Here is a 13,038-nt window from a genome sequence, read left to right as displayed (position 1 = left end):
TTAACGGAACAATGATCAATGTTAAAATAAATGTCCAAATATAAACTGATTTATTTATTTTTATTTAAATTCTCTTTATATATATATATATATATATATATATATATATATATATATATATATATATATATATACATGTCAATGGTTGTCGTAAGATGACTATTAAAATATTATAATTAATGTTAGTCTGGTTGACAATTTGGTAAACTAGACTGGATACCTTGTGAAACAGTTGCTCAGTAATGCAAGGATAACTTCCCCAGATAGCTCACAGCTTTTAACCCGCTTTCATTATCTTGAATATCAGCACCGCTTTCAGAATAACTTAATGCATCAACTTTACAAGGTACTAACTCGAAATGAGGAGAAAAGAAGTTATCGGTAAAATTTTACTAAAAGGAGTAATTAATTGTGGTAGGACACATTCTCAGTTCAGTAATTTGGGGAGCCCAAGGCTTGACTTCCGTGAAGCGGTTCAAATGGATGTGGATTGCAGTAGTTGCGCAAAAGGTGAAGAGTAATCTTGGAAAATCTGGTTTTGTGCCGGTAATCCGCTCTAAAGTTACCCGATATTTCGCGTAACACGCGAGACTGCGATTAACGCGATCGAAATATAGTGCAAGTACGGCGTGGATCATCGGCACAAAAATCAATTTTCGAAGATGACAACGACTCGCTGGGAAAGCTTTCATGCCCACAACAAAGATGAACAGGCTTCCACTGGAAGAATAGGCTGAAGAGACGACAACAATGTTCATATTCGAAGAAATCTGCCGTTTTCATCTACAACAAAGCCGTCACGATCGCTCAACACCACTGTTAGTCGTGCTTACTTATAGGGAAAGGCAGATTCCACATGTGAATCAGTAACAGAGAAATCAAAGGTTGCAACATTTTTTCGTCGCTTGTAGTGCATCACTATATGTCGTAATACGAGATAGTTCCCACAAATTTCCATCTTGCGATGGAAAGATGTTCTTGGTCTTGATTTGTTGAGTTTACGATAGAATAATAGGTGAACTAGAAATGGTTGTCGTACCGTTCTGCAGGACTCGCATCGTATCCAAAAGAAAATGTAAAACTAAAAATAATATTTACACCAACAGATAATTGGTGAGTATCTCAGATTATGAAATATCTCGACGAAGAAAAGTTGTGCAGATTTACTACAGTTCATGACATCGGAATTAGAAGAACGTCCTAGAAACAGCTCCTCACCTGCTTCTAGTCCAAGGCAGCCTACCTCTTTGCACGCCCATCCCACGCCTTCTTCACGGAAACACGTGTTGCAGTCGACCTTCTTGGTGTCACCGGCTTTACACGCTGAGACTGTAGAACGAGAGCTCATTGACAGGCTGTAACATGGGCTACGAATATGAAAACGACGTCACTAGTAAGTAAAATGCTTTTCAAATGATTTCTGTACAATACGCTAAGTAATATACGGCCCAGTGACATTAATCTGAACACCGCTCGTGTTCGACGTTCGCGTGCAATAACCGCTCACAGACGGCGGATGGCAGCACTAGCAGTAACTTTCAGTTATCTACAAAATTATGTCTAAATCTCTGTTGAATGAGTTAGAAGATCAACAGAACACGCAACTGGCGAGTACAAAGCGGGCTTCGGAAAAAATAGATTTGCCCAGAGCAAATTTTTAACTTAAAAACAATCCTCAGGATCAGAACGATGGGAAACGTTAACACAGTCGTTACATTCATTAATTCAAAAAAACGTATGATTCCGTAGACAGCCAGACAGTATTCTTAACAGTGGAAGAAGCAGGTATCGACCAAAACACCAGATAATTAGTCTAACAGACACTCAAAGATACAACTTCGAAATTAAGTTCATAGAAAAATTCCTGAACCCTTCAGGATCAAGACAGAAGTTCGGCAGTGAATGGGTTGCCACCGACTCTCTTCAGCCTGGTCTTAGACAAGATCATTAGAGAGTTGAATAAAGGACTACGAGAGAAGGACATCAAAGGAATCCACATATGACAAGTAGGAGTGCAGCTAAAAGTAGATTGCAAATATCGTGTGATAAAAGGGACTACATTGAAGATAAACACAACAAGGAAAGATTATCTGCAATCACAACACGAAAACATTAGAGAAGTTGATAAGTTTAAGCATTTGAGCGAATGGGTGTACTGAAATGGATTAGATATCACCACAAGGAAAAAAAGATCGGAGAAAATGCAATTAGCATACAAACTTATCTGTAACCGATATAATAAAAGCTCAGTATCGTGGCAGGCTAAACGTAAACACTGTGCAACAGTAATTAAACCGGAAGCACTGTACGGATGAGAATGTCTATCACTCTATAAAAGAGGTGAACAAGAAGAACTGGGAAGGAAAGAAAGAAAAATACTCTGGAAAATTTGAGGATCATAAAAGAACAAAGATAAGAATTGGTCGAAGAGCAGATCCATACAGAATCGTGGAAACAATCACAGGTACAACATGGAAGAGGAGAGTAAAGCTTTCCGGTCATATCTAAATAACGGATGAGAAGAGGCTAACGAAGAACATTTTTAATTATATTTTTTAATTTGGAATGAGACATGAACAGATTTGAAAAAACTTAATGTCACAGAAGACACCAAAGAGGACAGGGAACAATTCAGGCTAGTCATCAACACTACAAAGTTTCATTTACAACATCAGTGTACCACGCGATGGAGAATTTTCTCGTTTCAATCGCATATAGACAGCGGGAAAATGCTCAAATATCAGTATGGGAGCTTTGCACAGTCTTAAATAGTCCTCGCGGCCGCTACGGAATCGATACGTATGGTCCTGAAGAATATTTACGGATTCTTCACTTAACACTACTTCTCGAATCTTTCATGGGATAATCGACTCCTACCTCCAATTCACGTTATCAAACATTTTCGTGACGCTCTCCCGTGTGGCAAACAAACATTTGATGATTCGTGTTGCCATTCCTTCAGTACGTACCATATTCTCTGTTAGTCCTAACGTGTATTGGTCCTACAAACCTAAACAATATGCCAAGATAGGACTCTCAAGTGATCTCTAAGCAGTCTGCTTTGTGTACTGACATATCATTTCGTGTTCATTTGAAATATTATCACAATCTAGAATGAAAATTTCACTCTGCAGCGGAGTGTGTGTTGATATGAAACTTCTTGGCAGATTAAAACTGTGTGCCGGACCGAGACTCGAACTCGGGACCTTTGCCTTTCATGGCAAGAACACTTGCCCGTGAAATGAAAATGGTCCGGAATTCGAGTCTCGGTCCGGCACACAGTTGAAATCTGCCAGGAACTTTCATTACCACAATCTGACTGAAAGTATGTGAAGCTTTTTCTCAGATAATATTGTATTTGGTAGAATCGGTATACAGTCGTATGTATTCAATAACTTACACGTGTCAAATATTATCAATAAAGAATAGTTGCTGTTGATGGCAGTCAATAGGTTCCTGATAATGCACGAAATATGTGATATACCTGTGTGACAAATAAGAAGAATATTTTCTCTCCGTAAAGCATTTAGCGTACATTTAGTGTTGTCGACCGCTGTGGCCGAGCGGTTCTAGGCGCTTCAGTCCGGAACCGCGCTGCTGCTACGGTCGCAGGTTCGAATCCTGCCTCGGGTATCGATGTGTTTGATGTCCTTAGGTAGGTTTAAGTAGTTCTAAGTGTAGGGGACTGATGACTGCAGATGTTAAGTTCAAAATGGCTCTGAGCACTATGGGACTCAACTGCTGAGGTCATTAGTCCCCTAGAACTTGGAACTAGTTAAACCTAACTAACCTAAGGACATCACAAACATCCATGCCCGAGGCAGGATTCGAACCTGCGACCGTAGCGGTCTTGCGGTTCCAGACTGCAGCGCCTTTAACCGCACGGCCACTTCGGCCGGCAGATGTTAAGTCCCATACTGCTTAGAGCCATTTGTACCATCTGAACATTTACTGTTCAGCAACAGTGTGGCACTACAGTTAGCTCTCCACGTTTATGGTTAACACTGTAAAGCTGCTTACTTAGGTAGAATTCATTCTAAGATACGAAACAGGAACTACTAATCGTAAATAACTGCAGTGTACCGGCACAATTAAAAAGCCAATTTGGTTGCCACGACTGGAAATAATTTGTTATCCTGCGTCTGGAATAGTGGCTACAGGTTGAACGAAGTTTAAAACCAGTGAAACCGATGGCATGAGCTTCATTACTTGTTTTCTACATTCGTCCTGAATAACGTGATTCTAATGGGCCCGTAATGACGTGATGCTGGTCATCGCCGCTAGCTGAGGACTTACGAAAGGTTTTCGTGGCAGCTGGAGCTAATGTCCTGTTCTCTGCCCTATGACAGCACAGTACGGCTGCCAGCAGCAGCCACGGTAACATTTACCAAGAAATCCGCCCACCGACGTCAGTGTAACATACGAGTTAATTACAGACCTATTTGAGACTCCAGAATAAAGGTTATTCTGCGATCATAATCTACAATTATCTGATTAACCCAGAAAGTATTAGTGTTTCCATCAAAAAGAAAATTTTAGATCCAAGAGCTATCACAGTGAACGCATTATAACCAATTATCCATGTTACGTTCATGTAAAAGTAGTTATTAAGGTAGAAGAATTTATCGTACGCATTACTCGAGTTTCGCTTTAACTAACATCAGAAAAACTACTGACAAATAATGTCCTCGTATAATATTTGATTCTTAAACAAAATCAGAACTGCAATATATTTTCATTTCAGTCTAAATTAACCCTGCTGTTCTGTTCGGGTCTATATGACCCGAAACGAATATGAACGTTATTTTACATTATGTAAATACCAATATATATTTATGAAACTTTGTGACTTTGTCTGAAAATGGATGAGCAGCATGTGTTTTAAAAGGTTTTAAAAAAGTTTAAGAAGTTTGGGCTTCAACTGTAATAGTTGCATATGTAATGTTCGGGTCATAATGACCCGACACAAATATGTTTAGTGTAACTCGTATTTATTTCTAAAATCTGGAAATGGCGAAAATTATTTTTGTTGTGTTGTGTGGGAATAGTGACTGCATCATTCCAACTTACTCTCAACAATCACCTAAAGCTCCATGCGTTCACAACAATGGGCTTGTTTGTTGCTTTCCCCAGGAAATAATAATTGGCAGTTCTCAATAATTGGAATGCTTTGTTTCTGCCCAGTTTGACTTGTGACACCATGGCGATGAGACCATTGAATGATCGTGAGTTGGAAGAAATAGTAAATGCCTCACCAGATGAAGGATCACTTTCTGAGTTTGAAGATCACATCAGCAATGCATCTGAAAGCGAGTGTTCCGATGACAGTTACGACAGTCCACAGCCCATACAAAATAGTGTAGAGACTTTTCTTTCTAAAAATGGGAATATAGAATGGCAGTTGCATCCACCAGCACAACATGGTCGCCTACCAGCTTCGAACATCATCAAGAGTACCCCAGGAGTTACCAGGTATGCAGTCAGCAGAATATCTGATGTAAAATGTTCATTTGAAGCAGTATTTCACACAGCGCTTCAAAATGAAATAATAGAGATGACAAATATTGAAGGGCAGCGAGTTTATGGTGAACAGTGGACAGATATTGATGGTTCTGTTTTCCATGCATACTTAGGACTCTTACTCCTAGCGGGTGTATATCGATCTCATGGGGAGTCTACAAAAAGTTTGTGGGATAAAGATACTGGGCGAAACATATTTCGAGCAACCATGTCTCATGAAACATTCTGTAAGATATCACGTGTCCTGCGATTTGACAAGAAATCTACTAGAGAGGAAAGACGACGTACTGACAAACTTGCCGCAATTCGTAGTATTTGGGAGAAGTGGGTAGAGGTCCTTCCTAAACTGTATAATCCAGGAGAAAATGTTACTGTTGACGAGCAGTTAGTAGCATTTAGAGGTCGCTGTCCATTCAAGCAGTATATCCCAAGTAAACCGGCAAAATATGGGATCAAAATATGGACCATGTGTGACAGCAAAACTTCATACGTACTGAAAGCCCAAATTTATACAGGAAAGGTGAGTGGAGCGGCACCAGAAAGAAATCAGGGAATGAGGGTGGTATCTGATCTCACTTCTGAGTTACGTGGTCAGAATATCACGTGTGACAACTTTTTTACGTCGTACAATTTGGGGCAGCTGCTTCTGAAAAGGAAATTGACTATGTTGGGAACTATACGGAAAAATAAGCCGGAGCTTCCACACAAAATGACCAACAAGGAGGTACACAGCTCTTCATTTTACTTCACAAATGACACTACTGTGGTTAATTATATTCCTAAGAGACACAAGAATGTTGTACTTATGAGCACTCTCCACCATGATGCGGAAATCAGTGACAGGGCTGATAAGAAGCCAAAAATGATTTTGGACTATAATTCAACCAAAGGTGCTGTAGACACGCTTGATCAGTTATTAGGTACATATACATGCAAACGAAAAAGTAATAGGTGGCCAATGATAGTTTTCTACAATATTCTTGATGTTTCTGCTTATAATGCATACGTTTTGTGGATTTCGGTTGACCCTAATTGGAATGCAAGCAAATTGACTAGAAGGAGAATATTCTTGGAGGAACTTGGAAAGTCACTGATAAAAGAACATATTGCATCAAGAACGCATTTCCCAAGAACAGAAGATTCTTTGAGAATGGTCACAAGCATCCAAAACCCGAATGATGTGGGTGGTGTGTCAGAATCGGTAACAACAAGAAAATCTACAAAACGTGCACGCTGTAAGTTCTGTCCATCAAGTAATGACAATAAAACAAACATGGTGTGTGGAAAATGTAGTAAACATATTTGCAAGAAACATGTAACCTACTTGTGTCCACAGTGCAAGCAGTAAGAAAAGAACTGTAGTATTTTATAAGATGATTGTATTGAAAATTCTGTTGTTTCAAATTTATGTGAATACTTGTGCCTAAACTACAATCAGTAAGAAGAGAGGATTCTAAAGTTGTAGTGCTTTCTATGTTGGAATGTAATAAAAAAACTGTAGTGTGTTCTGTACTGTAGTGTGCTCTAAGATGAATATCTGTAATGACAACTGTCTGTTGTTAGAAAATGTCAATACTTACGTCTAAACTGTCAACAATAAGAATAGAAGTATGGAAAAACTGTAGTGCTTTCTAAGTTGAATGCCTGTAATGGAAACTGTCTGTTGTTTCAAATTTATGTGCATATTTAAATGAAAAATATCCCTCAATAAAGTTGTATGCATTGTTATTATTATTATTATTACCATTATTATTATTATTATTATTATTATTATTATTACTAACAAGGTACTGGAATAGAACAACAATGTCGATAGCTAAAACTGTACCAAAATTTATGTTTCTAAAGCATTTTGATATGTCGGGTCATATTGACCCGAACAGTATATATGTCAAGTAAAAGTGAACAGAACAGCAGGGTTAAGAAGCTCTTCGCTGGGTGCAGTGAGGAAAATGATCTTACGAACTGAGGAAAGGAACAACAATTATTACAAAAAAATATGGAAGCACAAAATATTCACGGACTTCAAGAAGAATATTGTGGCACCAGTTATGATTACTTTGAATGAGAGTCGTGTAAAATTGAGGGTTCATCACTGAACTTTGGTATTCTTTTGTTGATTGATGTTAGAATCAAATTGTTTTTTCTCAATGTCATTAAATCTTATTTGATATGGTTATTCTATGCTAAACTGGGATAAATGCACGGTCAGATATTGTGTTGGGAAGTAAAATTTGGAGAAACGTCTATTTAGATAGGACTTGATTTTGACTGCATTAGTTAACACGGTACATTTCGGGTATTTTGTTGATACTTGGTGACAGGGTAGAATCGCAGTCGTAACACACCGTCCATTCCATTCAGCTGCTCTTCCAGTTCCTTTGCTGTCTCTGACACACCTACAATGTCGTCGTCGTCAAACATCAAAGTTTTTATTTCTTCTCCATGGATTTCAATTCCTACTCAAAATTTTTCTTTTGTTCCCTTTGCTCCTTGCTCAGTATACAGGTTGAATAACATCGGAGATAGGCTGCAACCCTGTCTCATTCCATTCCCAACCACTGCTTCTCTTTCATGCCCCTCGACCCTCATAATTGCCATCTGGTTCCTGTACAAATTGTAAACAGCCTTTCGCTCCCTGTATTTTACCCTTGCAGCCTACAGAATTCGAAAGAGAATATTCCAGTCAACATTGTCAAAAGATTTCTCTAAAGTTTACAAATGCTAGAAGCGTGAGTTTGCCTTTCCTTAACTTATCTTCTAAAATAAGTCGTAGGGTCTGTACTGCAGCGCGTTTTCCAACACTTCTATGGAATCCAAACTGATTTCCCCAGAGGTTGGCGAACAGCCTAACGAGCTCTAAACGGAAATCTGCGAATGTATCCAGTAATGAACCGAACAGCTGTTGCTGCCACAGCCATTTCGTGCTCGCAGGTATCGTGGAAGCGACAACATCGTCTCCATCCATGCCTTACAGTCGATTACTACGTTATTCAAATCTAGGTACAGGAAGAATTTCTATCACAAATCCGGTCCAAGTCACCTTGTATCCTCCTACAGTCACTCAACGACGACACTTTTCCGTACATCACAGCATCATCAGCACACAGCCGCACATTGCTATCCACCCTATCCAAAAGATCATTTATGTAGATAGAAAACAACAGAGGACCTACCACACTTACCTGGGGCACTCCAGATGATACATCGTTCTGTTTGGGAGTGGAACAGGGAGAGAAGATGTTAGTTGTGGTACGAGGTACCCTCCGCCACGCACCGTATGGTGGATTGCGGAGTATGTATGTAGATGTAGATGTAGATATCAGAGTAAACGAAATATGATTTTTTTCCATCACTATTTTAGACTCAGAAAACATGTGCCGAAATGGTAACAGTGTTACAGTGGAGAGACTCTGCTCACCTCTGCGCGTCCTTGGAAGACAAGCGATGAGGGTGCAGGCGGCCGGCTTGCCATCAGGGCCGCAGGTACACGTGTTGCAGTCCCGCTTGAAGGTCGTCCCAGGCGTGCACTTCTCCACTTCTGTAATAAAGCACGGCGTTCAATTAGTTAGTTCACTTCCTCGACAAAAGCTCGCTATCAAACGAGGAAGATTCAGTAATCTCACATTCCTTGTGCATTAGAAAATCGGCAAATTTGGCTATTTCATTTTTATACACCCAAATTGTACGTAAGGTGTGGTTCTTAGTTTTCAAAGGATATCGTGATGAACCGCCAGGTGCGGTACGGAAAGATGGCTAAAGCCTGAAATAGCTTCAGCCGAAATTTTTACAAAACACCCTATCGTTTTCCGGAATGACAGATTAAATACAGTTTGTGGTGGATAGTTTATTCTTGTCAGAAGTAGTTGTAGTGAAATTTAATTAGATTGTCCCTGTGAACTGGTGTGGATAAAGCCTATACTTGACAGTCGGAATATATTAATAACTGGTTCCTTTTAACAACCCCTCGACCCGGATGATGCAGTTGCTGAACAGGTCAAAGAATACAGGTCAAGGAAAAGTGTCATTTCACTCAGGTACCCCATTCATAAAATTATAGTTTGTGGTGACTTTAACCTACCCTCGGTATGTTGGCGAAAAAACACATTTAAAGTCGGTGGTAGGAACAAAATGTTGTCCGAAATCGTACTAAGTGCCTTCTCAGAAAATTATTTCGAACAGTTAGTTGAGGACCCCACTCGAGGTATAAACGGTTCCGAAAACATAGTTCATTTCATAGCAAAAAATAATCCTGACCATATAATTAGCATCATGACAGATACAGGGGTTGGTGACCAAACGGGTTTCATAGCTAGACTGAATACCGTAACATGCAATCCCAGCAAAAATTAACACAAAATACATCTATTTAAGAAAGCAGATAAACATTCCCTTGACATCTTCCTAAGAGACAGCCTCAATTCCTTCCAATCTGTCTATGTAAGCGTGGACCAGATGTGATCAAAATTCAAAGAAATAGTATCGACGGCATTTGAGAAATGTATACCTGATATGAGATAGTGCTGATTCCCCATGGTACACCTAACAGGTTAGACCACTTTTACAAAACCAACGAAAAAACCATGCCAAACTTAAAAGAACACAAAATCCACGATACTGGTTAAATTTTACAGAATCTCAATTTTTAGCGGGATCTCCAATGCGAGGTACTCTTAATAGTTTCTACAACGAAACTCTGTCTCGAAATTTCTTAGAAAACCCAAAGAGATTCTGGTCGTATGTGAAGTACATCAGTGGCAATACGCAATCAACGCCTTCACTGTGAGATAACAATGGTGAAGTTACTGCTAACACTGCCACTAAAACAGAGTTACCAAACACGGTTTTCAGATACTCCTTAAACAAATAAGATGAAGTAAATACTCCAGTATTCAAATCGAGCGTATTTTGATATAATCTCGTATAGAAGTACACCAGTATGAATGCTTGTAAGTGACACGTGACACGTGTGGTACATCTGTTAACACCAATAATGTGTGAAGAATGACAAAAATTTAGTAATTTGTTGCTTCATTACCATATGAGAAATAATATGTTACATGCGCAATTTCCTATGAATAAATTCACATCTAGATGCAATTTGAAATAGTTATTTTCGAACGCAGTCGAATAAAGCGTAGCAATCAAAAGTTGACGTCCGTTAAAATTTAAGAGGGCTTTCTGCTAATTATGAATTTCTTCTTTCTTTGAGTAAGACCTAACAGCTTTAACGTCAAAACGTGTTTCATTCATGGTCTGGTTAATATGATCACTTCCTTTATGTATGTTAATACAGTTTGCTATTTAGTGGATGGGACTATGAGTGTCAATACCAAATAACATATTATCGCGTTTATTTTATTATAAATCGAGTCACGGATGACAAATGTTTATTAATCGGGTTATTAATTTCGATCAACTATGACCATATTGAGATCTGACTCATTTGTCGTCCGTAGCAGGATTTATAATAAAATAAATACCTCACGAATTGCTGGAGAGCCTTAGTGCGACTACGGCGCAACTGGTAGATATTTTCGTGTAATGGTGGGCACCGTAGTAACGTGACAAGGAGAACTGTTTTAAGCCAGTTTCGTATTTTACGTTAATTTCTATTTAATTTCGCTCTCAGCGACGTGGGAACCTTTCCACTTGTCTCCATATCATCAGCCTTTGTGGCATTGTCGCTGCTTATCCGTACAAGAACAAGTAGCTCTATAGCTGCTCTCACTACGATTAGCTGCCACTTTCCAGACCATGAAAAAACGAAGCTTACACTGGAAAATTAGAGATTCCTACGTCAGCAGCAAGCAACACCCTTATTGTGTAGGCGTAAGATGAACCTACTTTCAAACGACACGATAGTTACTTTTCTGGCCAACACAATAAATCGGTGTCTGTGTTTGCCTCATAAGCTGAGTGGTCAACGCAGCTGACTCCCATGTGGAGCAGCAGAGTTCGATTCCCAACACGGTCAGGGATTTTCCCCTGATGGGAGTACTGGAGCGGGATGCACTGAGCGTTGTGAGCCCAACTGACAAGCTACTTGACCGAGCAGTAGCGTCTTCTGTTACGAAAACACAACGGCCAGCACAGCAGTGTGCTCATCGCTCGCCCCTTCATACGGCGCCCAATGACGTCATTGGTTGAGGTTCTGATGAGCCCGTCAGGGTCTGTCAACGAGGGATGGAGAAAATGTCGGTTAAAACCAATGGTAGAATTCTTTTGTCTTTGTTTCATCTCTATGTTTATTGTTGGAATCAATAGCAAAGGCTAACCCATGAGCTGTTATTTCAGTAACCGGTTATTTTGAGCGATAATTTGGAAATTTGTGGTAAGTTCCTATAGGACCAAACTACTATTGTCATCGGTCCCTAGGCTTACACATACTTAATCTAACTAAAACTAACTTACAGTAAGGACAACAAACACATCCATGCCCGAGGGAATTTTTGGATTCATCCTAACTAATGTGATTCCAATAGACTCATAATGACGTGATACAGCTCATCAATGCTATCTAATTTTTTCGTTGTAGCTGGAGCTAATGTCTTCTTCTTTTTCCTCTGTGAATGCAAGGCAGCTGTAAGCACCAGCTACGGTACCATGTATCAATAAATTGGCCCATCATCGTCAGTATAACATGCGAGGGAGTAAAATACAGACCTATTTTGAGACTGAAGGATAAAGGTTTTTCTACGAAGATAATTTGTAATTAATTGATTTCCCGAAAGTATTTACATTTCCATCAACATTAAAATTTTAGAACCGAGAGTTATTCTAGTATTCGCTTTAGAACTAATTATCCATGTTATGTCCATGTCAAAAAATAATTATTAGGATACCATTATTAGGATTCCCCCATGAACCATGGACCTTGCCGTTGGTGGGGAGGCTTGCGTGCCTCAGCGATACAGATGGCCGTACCGTAGGTGCAACCACAAAGGAGGGGTATCTGTTGAGAAGCCAGACAAACATGTGGTTCCTGAAGAGGGGCAGCAGCCTTTTCAGTAGTTGCAGGGGCAACAGTCTGGATGATTGACTGATCTGGCCTTGTAACATTAACCAAAACGCCTTGCTGTGCTGGTACTGCGAACGGCTGAAAGCAAGGGGAAACTACAGCCGTAAATTTTCCCGAGGACATGCAGCTTTACTGTATGATTAAATGATGATGGCGTCCTCTTGGGTAAAATATTCCGGAGGTAAAATAGTCTCCCATTTAGATCTCCGGGCGGGGACTACTCAAGAGGACGTCGTTATCAGGAGAAAGAAAACTGGCATTCTACCGATCGGAGCGTGGAATGTCAGATCCCTTAATCGGGCAGGTAGGTTAGAAAATTTAAAAAGGGAAATGGATAGGTTAAAGTTAGATATAGTGGGAATTAGTGAAGTTTGATGGCAGGAGGAACAAGACTTTTGGTCAGGTGATTACAGGGTTATAAATACAAAATCAAATAGGGGTAATGCAGGAGTAGGTTTAATAATGAATAAAAAAATAGGAGTGCGGGTTAGCTACTA

General features: G+C 39.6%; 1 protein-coding gene across 1 annotated transcript in view; it reads right to left on the bottom strand.

The window, feature by feature from the left end:
* Positions 1-13,038, bottom strand: part of LOC126204018 (U-reduvitoxin-Pr21-like) — a 74,082-nt gene that overhangs the window by 26,969 nt on the left and 34,075 nt on the right. Inside the window, exon 3 of the mRNA XM_049938447.1 lies at positions 8,942-9,061. Coding sequence (XP_049794404.1) covers positions 8,942-9,061 — 120 coding nt within the window. The remainder of the gene's footprint in view (positions 1-8,941; positions 9,062-13,038) is intronic.

Source organism: Schistocerca nitens, chromosome 9 (assembly GCF_023898315.1).
Source record: "Schistocerca nitens isolate TAMUIC-IGC-003100 chromosome 9, iqSchNite1.1, whole genome shotgun sequence".
In the NCBI taxonomy this organism is placed as follows: Eukaryota; Metazoa; Arthropoda; class Insecta; order Orthoptera; family Acrididae; genus Schistocerca; species Schistocerca nitens.
The sequence above is the reverse complement of the archived record's forward strand: the minus strand, read 5'-3'. Positions and strand labels throughout refer to the sequence as shown.